The 14,631-nt window shown below is 41.4% G+C and overlaps 1 protein-coding gene across 1 annotated transcript in view; it reads left to right on the forward strand.

Annotated features, from left to right (window-relative positions):
• The window catches only part of abca2 (ATP-binding cassette, sub-family A (ABC1), member 2), an 87,671-nt gene that overhangs the window by 39,108 nt on the left and 33,932 nt on the right, over nucleotides 1-14,631 (forward strand). The window contains exons 8-16 of the mRNA XM_054610126.1: nucleotides 1,510-1,886; nucleotides 2,649-2,808; nucleotides 4,518-4,646; nucleotides 4,827-4,994; nucleotides 5,126-5,222; nucleotides 7,064-7,237; nucleotides 11,429-11,531; nucleotides 11,804-11,918; nucleotides 13,003-13,193. Coding sequence (XP_054466101.1) covers nucleotides 1,510-1,886; nucleotides 2,649-2,808; nucleotides 4,518-4,646; nucleotides 4,827-4,994; nucleotides 5,126-5,222; nucleotides 7,064-7,237; nucleotides 11,429-11,531; nucleotides 11,804-11,918; nucleotides 13,003-13,193 — 1,514 coding nt within the window. The remainder of the gene's footprint in view (nucleotides 1-1,509; nucleotides 1,887-2,648; nucleotides 2,809-4,517; nucleotides 4,647-4,826; nucleotides 4,995-5,125; nucleotides 5,223-7,063; nucleotides 7,238-11,428; nucleotides 11,532-11,803; nucleotides 11,919-13,002; nucleotides 13,194-14,631) is intronic.

The raw sequence follows: 14,631 nt of genomic DNA on the forward strand, positions 1-14,631 counted from the left end.
AAAGCTGCTGTTGTCCGCCACCTCTGCCATTTCTTTTGTTGCCTTCTTCACCCCTTGGGTCTAAACACATAAATTGAATTGACATTTTTTTTTATCTATTTAGCTCTGACTTGCTGGTTCCTTGCTTTTAGGTTTGACTCAGTTCTGTTAGTCCATCCATCCGTCATCTTCTGTTTTCTTTAAGCATGTTATACTCTGTCAGTTGGGATTTTATTGTGATAATCTCAACAGTATACAGGTTTTAGGATCAGTGTCTTAATATAACTGTAAAATGACTGTAAAGTGAATTGTATAGAAATATAAATTGCAGAACCCTAGTTCTCACTATCACTCCTTCAATATGCATTGGCTGTTATTATGCTCATGTGGCCTATGAGAAACAAAAACGCTGGTGCGGTGCCGTTATGAATCGCCATTATGAAACACCCAGAGAATCTGATATGGAGAGGGCAGAGGAGGGTACCTGCAGCTTGTGAGATGTGCTGGTTAGCAGGACAAAGTCACAGTATGCCAAAGAGTGAAATGTAGAAGTTCCAGCACTGCGCACTGGTAAGGTCCGACCTAACTTTCTGGGGAGCTCTTGAAATGACTACTTGTCACAGTGATAACGTCCACTTCTCATATACAGTCCATCGGATGAGCTTTTGTAGTCAGCCTCAAGTGGCGAAGAACTACAGTTTTTGGAACTTCCATCTTGGCCTTATTTTACAGATTAGGGGTTGCTGCTTGGCATTAAAAAAAGGGGGGGAAAAGCGGCGTCAAACAAAACTAAGCCTATCTCTAATACACAGCAAATGACTCCTGCAGAGGATAATTCCATGTTATTTTTTATTCCAGAACAGCAACACTTTCACATGACATTCCAAAGGGAAAATAAATGTTCTCTATTTTGAAGTAGTTATGTGCCCCTGGTGTGGCTAAGATGCATAAAAGAGAGGCACGTATATTTAATTAAGATTAAAATAACTTGTGCCAACATTAATTTTGTTCAGACACATATTTAAAAAAAAAAAAAAGCTCATCTTTTGTGATTTCCAAGAGTAATGCTGCGTTTACACTACTAGCAACAAGTTATTTTTAATGGAAGCCTGACACATTAAGCAACTGACAGCTGACACTTGTTGCTATGCGGCGGTTGTGACAGTCGTGATGTGTTACAAAAAAGTTGAGCTGGTCTCAACTTTTTCTAGCTCCCCAATGATAACCAATTATATGTTACTGTTTTACCCTGTTCTGTTCCATAATCCCAGTGCTGTTGATTGTAGCATAATAGTAAACTAGTAATACAATGTAATTGTATTTTAAAATCTGATCATTCAAATTCCAAAAAGTAACTTTTTAAGAACAAATACACTACATTTAAATCCTGGACCAGTTCTAGTGTCCTCAAAGCACAGGGATAGTGAATTAATTAATTAATTTAACAACAGCAAGTTTAGAACACACTATTTGTTAAGATGCTCTTTTCCTCCACCTTTTTTTTCCTGTCTTCCTCCACCATCCCACCAGCTTCACCTAGAACAGTCCCGCTCTTTGGTTCCACTCTCTCAGTCCGACCTTGGGGCCTTATTGAAGGACCTGGCTGATGTAGAGAGGCTTCTAAAGGATGTGGACCTGCTCTCTGGACTGGCCCGACTGCTGCCCAAAGGAGCTTGTACTGGTCGAACTCCTGCCTCGCCCGCAAACATGACCTGGCCCCTTAACGCCACCACCTGGGGCTCCAACACAACTGACATCCCTGGAGAGGAGGGTGTGGAAGGAGCAGAGGGAGGTGGAGGAGCAGGAGGAAGGAAAGTGAAGAAGGAAGCAGAGAACCCTCACTCTCAGTTTTCAGCATTTGTACAACTGTGGGCCGGACTACAGCCAATTCTGTGTGGGCACAACAGGTGGGTGAGGCAAAAGAGGTGATGAAATCATGACAAAAGCATGACAAAATGATAGCTATGTTTATGTGTTCTCACTTAAAGCTGCTTAACCAAATGTGTTTGTATTGCTCTGACAGTAAACCAACACAGACTTTAAAAAAGATGTAACGTGGTCGATCCTTCTGGTTCTAGTCATCACTCGAGCAGTTGTGAATAACATAAACATAGGGGTTTCTTTCCTTTTGAATTGAGTTAAATCCTTAAGAATAACATTATGTGTCCAGTTTCTCTCTCTGAGCCTAATAACTAATAAATCAAATTTTAACATGATCCTGGTTGCCTGTAAAATGTTTTGTCACATCCCGGCACTAATACCTCGACTACATCTAAAACGAGCAACAATTGGTCCTGTTTAAAGGGATAATATAAGTAATGTGTGGTTTTAAGCCCCAAAAATGAATGATTATTGCAGATCTAAACAAGCCCCCAGCCAAAAAGTATTACCCAATCTATCCTTTGTAAATATAGATTTTACTAACAGGTGTTTTACTTTGAATTTGAAATAGATTTTTGAGTTTATATAACTGACTGCTTGTGTTTTTTGTCCATCAAACTTGTTGCCGCATCTTAGCCTTTACCTTGCTGATTACAACTGACTGAAATGATTGCTCAAACTACAAAAAATGAGATCCAGGTTGTAATAAACTGGAACAATTTAACCAAATAATTGTTCTATGATTGTCAGTAAAGTTAATGGCCTTTGACCTGTGGCTCTTGTTGTAGGATCATTGAGCCAGAGGCATTGAAACAGGGGAATATGAGTTCTCTGGGATTCACCAGCAAAGAACAGAGGAATCTGGGTTTACTGGTTCACTTGATGACAACAAATCCCAAGATCCTCTACTCCCCCATTGGCTCCCAGATGGATAAAGTGATTCAGAAGGCAAGTAGACAGCACAGCTCCAATACTTTTTTTGCCCACTCAGGATAAGGGAAACAAGTTAAAAAAAATACAGCACAGATATATATTAACCCTATAAAGTTGTTATTGTGAAAGATTTGACAGTTTCAATTTCACTCATACAGCAAACACATAGCAACATAAGTATCGTTTGAAGTACTTTTTTCCATTACTTTCACTGCTAATTTTGTACATTTAGTGTTGGTACTATAAGTAGTATAATCCACAATGAGTTTATCAGAGTTAAAAGACTAGCCAAATGGCTAAAAGGCTATGAGCCAAGGATCCATAGTGTTTGTTGATCACTATGAGCAACTGCTTTCACTTTCCACAGAGTCATTTGATACAATAGTATTTTTCTGACAAACTTTGTTGATCCTAAATTCCATTTTCCAACTTTTTGAAGAGCTTTCAATAACATCTCACAGTCTTTAGCAGTTGTCATTTGATGATGAAGACCATGCGATTGAAAGCTCAGGTAAAAAAGGAGCAATTGGATCATGAGTTAAGAAAACTTGTTAGCTTGAAAAGATGTTTTACTACCTCAAACTTTTGACTTAATGAAATAATGTACAATCCTGAGAACATGATGCCAGGAGGCGTTGACAGCACAGAGGGAACATTTCACGAAAACGCATGGATTAATTAAGCTGTGATTTAGGCTGGCCAATTTTTCTATTTTTGTTCTTGTGAACATTTTCCATGTGCAGACCCAAACCCAACAAAGTATTGTGTGTGTATCCAGAGCCTGATGTATATTCTCACTCTGTGCCTTAGAGCTCCATATTTGTCCCCAAAAAAATTAAAACACATAAATGAGCCACACTGTACACTGGTTGTCATGTAACTTCATTACCATTAACACCCACAGTGGTGTATTTTGACCCTGTCCCACATACACTGTCCTGCTGCCCCAAATTCTTACTAGAGTACCAAATGTGCATTTTTCACTCCAAAAAAATTCCTCACAGTGGCCACAGTGGCCTCACAGTTTATGAAACTACATATATTTCAGCTGTTCTAAAGATATACGTCTTTAGTTTGAACCAATGAGCTAAGAGCCAGAGTAAGGTATGGATGTCAGAAAGTACGAAGAGATAGACTAGCACATTGTTGGCTTTTTATGGGATTTGTTCACAACAAGAAACATGTAGAATAACACCAGCATTGTTCTTTAAAGTTTGTTCTGTTTTTTTGTTTTTTTTCCCGCTGATATTGATTTAGTTTACTCTAGATAACGCTGCATGTGTAGCTGGCACTGACAGATGCTGCATCCAGAGGACTCCCAGAATAAATTATGTGAGAAAATGGAGTAAAATGAGGGAATGGTTTTATCATTTGTATTCCTTGCAGAAGACAATCATGCACTGTCCAACATGTTGGATTCACATGCAGCCTAAAAATAATCTGTCTCTTTAGCAAGTTGCTGCTGGCCTCCTTTAGGCTCAACAATAGCACAAACCTCCACTGATTATCAGCGGGTGAGCACAGGCTGACTATTGGCATCAGCTCTTAGATCTCTTATCTGAGCAACTGGGCAGAAGATGGCTGAGATAGCAGTGCAGTCTGGGAGGGAGAGAGATGGAGGGAGGAGGTGGAGGAAGAAAGGAATTGAAATCAAATGGACAAATGGCTGAATTCATACAAAATGTAATGAAAAAAATAAATATTTGATAACTTTTGGCTCATAGGCAAATGAGACATTTGCATTTGTCGGCAACGTGACGCACTACACCCACGTGTGGCTCAACATCTCTGCACAGCTCAGGACCTTTCTGGAGGAGGGCCGGCTACACAACCACCTCGTGTGGCTACAGCAGGTAGACTCAGTACATCTTTTTACTTTGTAAATGATAAAGTACTATGAGGATGTGAAAAAAATCACCTGTGCATTTATAGTTTCCCGTTAAGTTCATCTATCAACAGAACTTGGACTTGAGTCAGGAAACATGTAAGTGGTGTAGTCTCCATTCATCCTCCTCCTCCTCCTCTCCCTCAAGCTTTCATCAGAGCTTCGGCAGCACCCCGAGTTGCTAAATGGCACAGACAGTGAGCTGATGCAGGGTCTGATGGAGGGTAACTACAGTCTTCCAAACATCTCCACCCTGCTGGAGCAGCTGGACACCATCGACAATGCTGCCTGCGGATGGACGCGCTTCATGTCTAAGGTTGGTATGGTATAGAATAGTGGCTCTCAACAAAACAGTACATACACCATACGCATGAGTCAGCTGTGACACCTGAACACCAGCTGCAGCTAATGTGGAAAATAATTAGTGTCTTTGATCCGTGCTTCCAGGTCAGTGTGGATGTCTTCAAGGGCTTTCCTGACGAGGACAGCATTGTCAACTACACCCTAAACCAGGCCTACCAGGACAACGTGTCTGTGTTTGCCAGTGAGTCATCCCTTTGTGTCAGGTTGCGTTCACTGTAATAATCCAGAAAATCACATTATATAAAAGTTATAAATTGATTTGCATTTGATTGAGTGAAATAAGTATTTGAGCCCCTACCAACCAGCAAGAATTCTGGCTCCCACAGACCGGTTAGATTAGTCCTCTCACTTTAAGAAAGTACTCTGAATCTCAACTCGTTACCTGTATGAAAGACATCTGTCTCAATTCATTACCTGTATAAAAGACACCTGTCCACAGAATCGATCAATCAGATTCCAACTTCTCCACCATGGGCAAGACCAAAGAGATGTCTAAGGACGTCGGGGCAAAGACTGTAGACCTGCACAAGGCTGGAATGGGCTACAAGACCATCGGAAAGCAGCTTGGTGAGAAGGAGACAACTGTTGGTGCGATTATTCGGAAATGGAAGAAACACAAAATGACCATCAATCGCCCTCGGTCTGGGGCTCCACGCAAGATCTCGCCTCGTGGGGTATCGATGATCATGAGAAAGGTTAGGGATCAGCCCAGAACTACACGGGAGGAACTTGTTAATGAACTCAAGACAGCTGGGACCACAGTCACCAAGAAAACCATTGGTAACACACTACGCCGTAATGGATTAAAATCCTGCAGCGCCCGCAAGGTCCCCCTGCTCAAGAAGGCACATGTACAGGCCCGTCTGAAGTTTGCCAATGAACAACTGAATGATTCAGAGAAGGCTTGGGAGAAGGTAATGTGGTCAGATGAGACCAAAATCAAGCTATTTGGCATCAACTCAACTCGCCATGTTTGGAGGAAGAGAAATGCTGATTATAACCCCAAGAACACCATCCCCACCGTCAAGCATGGAGGTGGAAACATTATGCTTTGGGGGTGTTCCTCTGCTAAGGGGACAGGACAACTTCACCGCATCGAGGGGAGGATGGACGGGGCCATGTACCGTGAAATCTTGGGCGACAACCTCCTTACCTCAGCCAGGACACTGAAAATGGGTCGTGGATGGGTCTTCCAGCACGACAATGACCCAAAACATACGGCCAAGGCAACAAAGGAGTGGCTCAAGAAGAAGCACATTAAAGTCATGGAGTGGCCTAGCCAGTCTCCGGACCTTAATCCCATGGAAAATCTGTGGAGGGAGCTGAAGCTTAGAGTTGCCAAGCGACAGCCTCGAAACCTTCAGGATTTGGAGAAGATCTGCAAAGAGGAGTGGACCAAAATCCCTCCTGAGACAAGAAGCGTCTGACCTCTATGCTTGCCAACAACGGTTTCTCCACCAAGTACTGAGTCATGTTTTGTTAGGGGATCAAATACTTATTTCACTCGATCAAATGCAAATCAATTTATAACTTTTATATAATGTGATTTTCTGGATTTTTTTTGGGATATTCTGTCTCTCAATGTTAAAATAAACCTACCATAACAATTATAGATCGTTCATTTCTTTGTCAGTGGGCAAACTTACAAAATCAGCAAGGGATCAAATAATTATTTCCCCCACTGTACATTATAAATAGAAGACAATGTGTATTTTATATGTTTGAAACAAAAATCTCAGCAAAGCATCAAACAGTATATTTGGCAGAAAAAACAAATTAAGATGAACAAAACGGGACAAGATATGGCTGCTAAAATAATTTAAGAACAGACTTCTTGAAAACGCAGCTGAAATCTGAACCTGACTACAGCGTGAAACCAGTGCAACTAGAGTCAAGTACAAACAGAATTCACTGTGTATTATAGATTCAGGGTGCTAAAGAGAGAACAGGACAAACGGGCCTGAATTAAAGTCAAAATATATATTTTTTTGTTATTTATAATATTTGTTTCTTTTGTTTAAGGTGTGATTGTCCAGACTAACAAAGATGGCTCCCTGCCGCCTCACGTTCTGTACAAAATTAGACAAAACTCCAGCTTTACAGAGAAGACCAATGAGATCAGACGGGCCTACTGGCGTCCCGGGCCCAACACCGGAGGAAAATTCTACTTCCTCTACGGTTTTGTTTGGATCCAAGGTAAGTGACTGTAATGCAATAATCGTGCTGAATATATATTTATGATACAGGCTTAAATATGGATTTGATACATAATTGACATGGTTATATTTGTTTCACTCCACTTGGAATCTGAAAAAATAATCTTAAAGTGGACTCATTGTTTTAGTGCAGTCAGCAGATGGCAACAGACTGTGCTATATATATATATGGACACAGGTCCATAGGGGAGTAAGGCTGTAGTGTACAATTATTTGTTTAGTTTGTTTTACTAAGAAAATAATTTATTCTGATAAAGTGCTTACTACTGTGCACTTTGAATCAGCAGCACCTGTGAATATGCCAATGCAAGCTGCAGCAGAAAGACTTTCTCACACAGTAATCTTTTATTTTAGAAGAAGAGAGCAGGGTAACTGCTCATCTGACCCATCTAAACTGACAGGACTCTGACAAAGTCTAAAGAGTTGGCCCAGAGACAGCCAAAGCATTGTGTGCATGTGAGATTATCTGACCAAGTGACATCACCCAAATCACAAAAACAAAACCCCTTTACCTCATGTGGTGGTGTGGTGTTTCTGCCTCTACACCCACTGCTATGGAGGCAGATAGAATTTTGTATTAAGGTTTTGACAGAACATGAAAAAAATATCTATTTTCAGAAACTGACCTATACATATGAAAGTGTACCTTCAGCCAAGGACTTAGGCATCATTTTGAAAAATGCCAAAGATTGGCCAGGGGATAAGAAATGAAACCACACCCATTTCGGCATTATTAAAGCCCTGATGCAGCATGCATTAGCTTGAAAATAGTGATTTGGGCTGAATTTGATGAATTTATTGTTTATCAGACCACCAAGAGTCCCTCCGCCTTTCTCCCTGCTGTGGTAGACTGCTTCTTCAGGAGGAGAGCTGGGGTCAGCTTTGGAGATGAACCGGCACTGCTGTAGCAACTTGACTTCAGCCAGTGCCCCCGGCTGATCTCAGTGAAAGCTGTGTTTCACAAATCTTGGTTGTGATGTGGTTTATATTATCGCTGGAACTTGTGTGCATGTGAAGTCTTTGGTTAAGCAGCAATTATTTTGGCGATATTCTTGGTAGAGGTGCAGCTAAACTCAATTACAGTGGTTCCCTGGCTGCAATTTTGCCGGTAGAGAAGACTGGGACTGACCAATCAGAGGAGACTGGGCTTATGACGGAGGGGGCCTTAAAGAGACAGGCGCTAAAACACACAGGCCGTTTCTCAATATGTGAACTTCTCTGTACTTGTGTCCTCGTGAACTTGTGAAACGTCATCTAGCGCGGCCCAAGTACTGTTCCAATACACAAGTTCGCATCCAGCCAAGTACGGTCCAGATACCCGGATGTGTCCTCGCTCCGCCCATTATATCGAGGATGCATCGGAGTAGACTTGTGTGGACTTTGGACAGCCAAGTATCCCAGAATGCATTTCACCAGCAAACAAGAGATGACAGTAGCGGAGACGGCTCACAACTGTCAGTTATAACTGTCTAAATACTGCTGTTGTTGTGTAACGGAATTTAGTTTTAAGATTTTTTTAAGCGAGAATGTAGTTGTTAAGACTTAAAATATGCGGTCAATTTATCAAGATAGAGCCTGTTTGAAAAAAGCGCCGACGTTTGTCGGAGATATGAGAGTTCCAGAGAGGAGACCGGGCGGTGGTGCTCATGTAGCCCGCTGACAGCAGCCTGATCTCGGCAAGGCCTCTCCAGATGTGTCGCTGGCTCCGGTGTCTCTGTGGTTGTGGTTGCAGATGTAACACAAAACATAACACAAAACATATACATATTAATATTTTAATATTTTCTAAATGAAAACGAAAAAAGGCAGGGTTGTGTTTTATATCATATTTCGTTTTATTGTCAATATATATGACTGAAGATAACCGGAGTAGGCGGGACCGACGAGCTGAGTTGGTGACGTCGTGACGTTGGTGACGTCATCAAGTTCGCTGCTGTTCCAATTGCAAAATGACCGTACTGCGTCCTCCCATCCTCGGGAGTTTGTACTCCCGAGTCGAACTATCCAAGTATGAACTTGCAAGTTTGCAAGTCCATACTTGACCATACTTGGTATTGAGAAACAGAGGGTGATACAGTTGATGCAGAAATTTGTATGTGTTTTAACATCTAAGCATGTTTACATGTTCTAGTAGTAGAAACCCCAAAGCATGAACCTGAAATTTAGCATAATCCCTATAACTAAATATGATGCTATCAAGTTGTATATGGGAAATTTAGGAAACTGTTATGAGGTTTGACCTATGTCAGGGAATAAAATGTGGATTTACTGGCCCCAGCAGCATTGACTTTTAGCACAGGAAGTGAGTGCAAGGCAGCAAGGAAAGGACCCAAACAGTCAAAAAGGATGGGGACAGTTCAATAGGCCTTTTTTAGTTTCCCAGTTTGTACATCCTTGATTCCTTTCCTCGAATCCTCTCCTCTCCTCGCATAGTCTTAGTCCTGCCCACGGGAGATGCGAGTGGAAGAGGCAAGGAAAAAACGCAAGGAGAGAGGATTTGGAATTCGAGGATTCGAGATTCAAGATTCGAGATTTGAGGAGAGAGGAATAGGCATCTCACAAATTCCATCATTTTAAAGGGACATCAATCAAATATGATGTGTCACAGCTGCATCAGCTGTCCATTGTGTTGTTATTCTGCTGTCAGCAAAAAGACTTCCGCAAAGGATACACCGGTGATTCCTCACTCATAGCTCCTCAGGCAAGCCTCCTCGCTCCTCGAGATGAATTTTAGGAATTGAGATGTCCTTGATGGAGCACTGAAATTGATTTGAGAAAGACCCAATGATTTATTGCCAAGATGAAGATATGTACAGGCTTACAGGCAGGTTCTGGTTGGCAGGAAGGCTGGCAAAGAGGCTGGAGCACTGGCTGAAGAACACATAAGCAACAACTTTGCCACATGGAGACTTCAATGGACTGGCAGGGAATGAATGGAAGTGGGCCGGTAAATGAACTGAGAGGCTGATGGGTATGAGATGCAGGTGCGAAGGTGGGCGGGGAAGGCAAGGCAGGGAAGTGGGAACATATGTGTAGATGGGTGTGGCAGCCAGGTGATGAGGAAAGGAAGGGAAGTCCGAGGGAATCTGGTGTATGGACAGAAAATGGCAATGAAGGGGCCTGGAGAATAGGAAATATGGCTGGAGAGAAGGAAAAGAAAAACAGACTGCGACAGGTTTTGACCTTTTCAACGGATAGAAGTGCAATACTACATTTCTCAATTACCCCTTCAAATGTATCAGGCTGCATATATTGAATCATTGCCACTAAGGGGCAGCAAAAAAAGCTGACGTATTATCACACTTCAGATTTCAAATATCTGTATGAATGTTAAAATGGTGCAAATATTAGCAAACAGTTGCCTTTCTATACATCCAGCAGACTGAGGAACATTATCATTCATTAGGAGTGATGTCTGTGTCCAAGTCCAATACTCACTCTCTTTCAGCTCTGATTTCATCCACAAACTCCTGAGAAAAATCCTAGCTGCTAAATGCTTCAGTATGTTCACTGGCTCCAACTCTGTCTGCCGTTTGGTGGAGATTGTTGGCCTGAAAACCAAAACAATGATCCAGAAGAAGTAAGCAAACTCTGTAAAGCTGAGGGGAAATGCAGAGTTGGCAATAATTAAATTTGTCAACATGAGAGACAGGGCTGCACGGTGGTGTAGTGAATAGCACTGTCGCCTCACAGCAAGAAGGGCCCGGGTTCAGTTCCCGGGTTCAGTTCCCGGGCTAGACGGCCTTCCGTGTGGAGTTTCCCGTGTCAGCGCGGGTTCTCTCCAGGTGCTCCGACTTCCTCCCACAGTCCAAAGACATGCACTTAGGTTAACCCCTGCCTTCACCCAATGACAGCTGAGATTGGCTCCAGCCCCCCTCCCCCCCAAAGCAAAAAAGGGAAATACATCTCTACAATACTAACTTAAATATACGTCACTGAGTAGACCTTTATGTAAAGCAAGGGACAATTGAAATGTAACTCATGGAGGTAAAGGAAGACCTGCCACATTACAATACAGGGCAATATTTTAACAAATAGAAACTCAAGAAACTGGACTGTGAAGAGTTTACACAAGAGGGTCAGAAAACAAGACAGGGTTTTTAGGAAATACTTTAATGAACATTTGGCACATTTTGTAACTCTCTCTGACTTTATTTTTCTCACGCTCCAGATATGATTGAGAGAGCCATCATCAACACATTTGTGGGCCACGATGTGGTGGAGCCTGGTAACTACGTTCAGATGTTCCCTTACCCATGTTACACCAGAGACGAGTAAGAAATGCATTTTGTTCTCTTCCTTGTGGTTCTGTTTAGGTCATAATGTTGAGCATGGCAGTGACAAGTAAATATATATTATATTATATACATAAAAATTGTGTTATAATATAAATTGTGTTCTTCAAAACTCATAAATATATTGTATATGTACACGTTTGTACTTTTTAGAAATTTGCAATATCCCAGGCATTTGGAATGCAGTATGATCTAAAAATGTGTGTATTTGGGGATGATACCCTAACACCATGTGTTGTTGTTGTTTTCAGTTTTTTGTTCGTGATTGAGCACATGATGCCTCTGTGTATGGTGATCTCCTGGGTTTACTCAGTAGCCATGATGATTCAGCACATTGTGGCTGAAAAGGAGCACCGGCTCAAAGAGGTTAGACTGTTTGATAATATGTCTCTCATCACTTTTAAATCCATTGGTTGATATTGATATTTGGTGTTTTGTTTAACAGTGGTTCGTCCTTTACCATAGCTTGTATGATATCTATCACTATTATTAAAATAATTTATTAAGGATAAGTCTGGCAATGTTTTATATGTTTTTGTTGTCAATAAATCCCAAGTGCAGACTCAACAACGGATATACTATACTACTACTACTACTATATTCATTATATTATAATAAACATTAAATGTACATACAAAATGGAGCAAGAGAGGAGGAGGGATGCAAGACAATTCAAAGTTAGAATAAATAAATTATACTAATGGCAATTAAAGAAAAATGAATTACCAAAATAAATAATAATAAATCTTTAAATGGCTATTATCATGTATAAGTGTGTGTGTGTGTGTGTGTGTGTGTGTGTGTGTGTGTGTGTGTGTGTGTGTGTGTGTGTGTGTGTGTGTGCGCATGTATGCGTTGGATGGGAGGGGATGGGAAAGGTGGCAGTGTGGGGGGGCAGGCACCAGACCAGAACATCAAGGAAGCCACCTTATAGCTGTGGAGCCGGAGAATAATTTTTTTATCCGTAGATACATGCAATAATTATGGGCTGTGAAATTTATTATGAGAAATAGTCCTTCTGGATCTGTGATGGTGTTGTTATGAATAAATGAGAGATCTTTCTTTCTCTCATTTATTAATTGACAATTAACAAAATTATAGAGTAGGGGGGATTATGGTGACGTTAACAACCATTTTGTTGATGGAACAATTAATAATGGTAATAACACCATGGAGGAATGGGAAGTGAGGCTGCATTTAGTCACCAGGAGAGCAACCAATGAGGGATCCCGCCAGGCAGTTAGGCAGCTGAAGGGAAGGCAGGCCAACGAGCAGGCAAGGCCTGTTGCTTAATGTAAGTGCAAAACAAAAGGACTGCAGCAGTCCTTTAAGTCACATTATTTTAGTTTCTGTATCAAAACGCCCTTACCACCACTGAATGACACAACCCGGGCCTGTAGGACAATGTAGTTACAAATTCAGACATGTAAACATCATCCCATCCTCTCAGGTGATGAAAATGATGGGTCTGAACAACGCCGTCCACTGGGTCGCTTGGTTCATCACCGGCTTCGTCCAGCTTTCCATTTCTGTTACTGCTCTGACGGCCATCTTGAAGTATGGCAGGGTGTTACTCCACAGCAACCCCTTCATCATCTGGCTATTCCTCACCATCTACGCAGTGGCCACCATCATGTTCTGGTGAGTTTCCTAGTTCCACTAATCCTGCTATGAATTTCCTCACATCTCAAACTGAGCATGTTCAACTGATGGCATTCAAATGATTAGCCAAGTGAGACATTGACAAACGGTGCGCATTGCCCTGAGATGTTGAGAATATTTTTTACTTTTATGCACGTCTTAAAAACGCGGCAAAAGAGAGGAGCACATGCCAGGCATGCAAACTGTTGGTGACAGATTTTAGCACTGAACTGCTACAGGTGTGCATTCACTTACACAATACCAATATCAATTGGAATTGCTTGAGTCGAAGTCATCCGCACTTCAACAGCGCTCAGAGCCCAACACTATTATGCTGTTCATTCTGTACACATGACATCTATTGCATTCTGTCCATCCTGGGAGAAGGATCCCTCCTCCGTCGTTCTCCCATAGGTTTCTTCCTTTTTTCTCCCTGTTAAAGGGGTTTTTTAGGGGAGTTTTTCCTGTGCCGATGTGAGGGAAGGACAGAGGATGTCGCATGTGTACAGATTGTAAAGCCCTCTGAGGCAAATTTGTAATTTGTGATTCTGGGCTATACAAAATAAACTGAATTGAATTGAATTGAACTAGTACCTATCACTGTAGTGAAAAAATATGCTAACCGATTAACACAGCTGAACTGCCTTGTTGTATACAAGCCATTACAGTAATGTTACCTTGCCGGACATGTTGTCATAATGTTAAATTATTGTTATTCTAAGTTAATTTAAGCAGGGTTAGTACATATATACCAGCAATTGGCTTTGAAATTCATTTTTTCAAAACCATTACTATGATAGGACAATCACAGTTTGTTATATCTAGGTGGATATAAATGTAAATAAATGCAGGAAATAGTATCAACATTTTTTGTGTGTTTTTTTTTAACTACTCTGACCTCACTGTTCCAATCTTTTTTTACTAGAAATCATTAGACGGACTCACTATGTACAGTATACAGTGGGGCAAAAAAGTATTTAGTCAGCCACCAATTGTGCAAGTTCTCCCACTTAAAAAGATGAGAGACGCCTGTAATTTTCATCATAGGTACACTTCAACTATGAGAGACAGAATGGGGGGAAATCACATTGTAGGATTTTTAATGAATTAATTGGTAAATTCCTCGGTAAAATAAGTATTTGGTCACCTACAAACAAGCAAGATTTCTGGCTCTCACAGACCTGTAACTTCTTCTTTAAGAGGCTCCTCTGTCCTCCACTCGTTACCTGTATTAATGGCACCTGTTTGAACTTGTTATCAGTATAAAAGACACCTGTCCACAACCTCAAACAGTCACACTCCAAACTCCACTATGGCCAAGACCAAAGAGCTGTCAAAGGACACCAGAAACAAAATTGTAGACCTGCACCAGGCTGGGAAGACTGAATCTGCAATAGGTAAGCAGCTTGGTGTGAAGAAATCAACTGTGGGAGCAATT

The sequence above is a fragment of the Anoplopoma fimbria genome, chromosome 13 (genome assembly GCF_027596085.1).
Source record: "Anoplopoma fimbria isolate UVic2021 breed Golden Eagle Sablefish chromosome 13, Afim_UVic_2022, whole genome shotgun sequence".
Lineage (NCBI taxonomy): Eukaryota > Metazoa > Chordata > Actinopteri > Perciformes > Anoplopomatidae > Anoplopoma > Anoplopoma fimbria.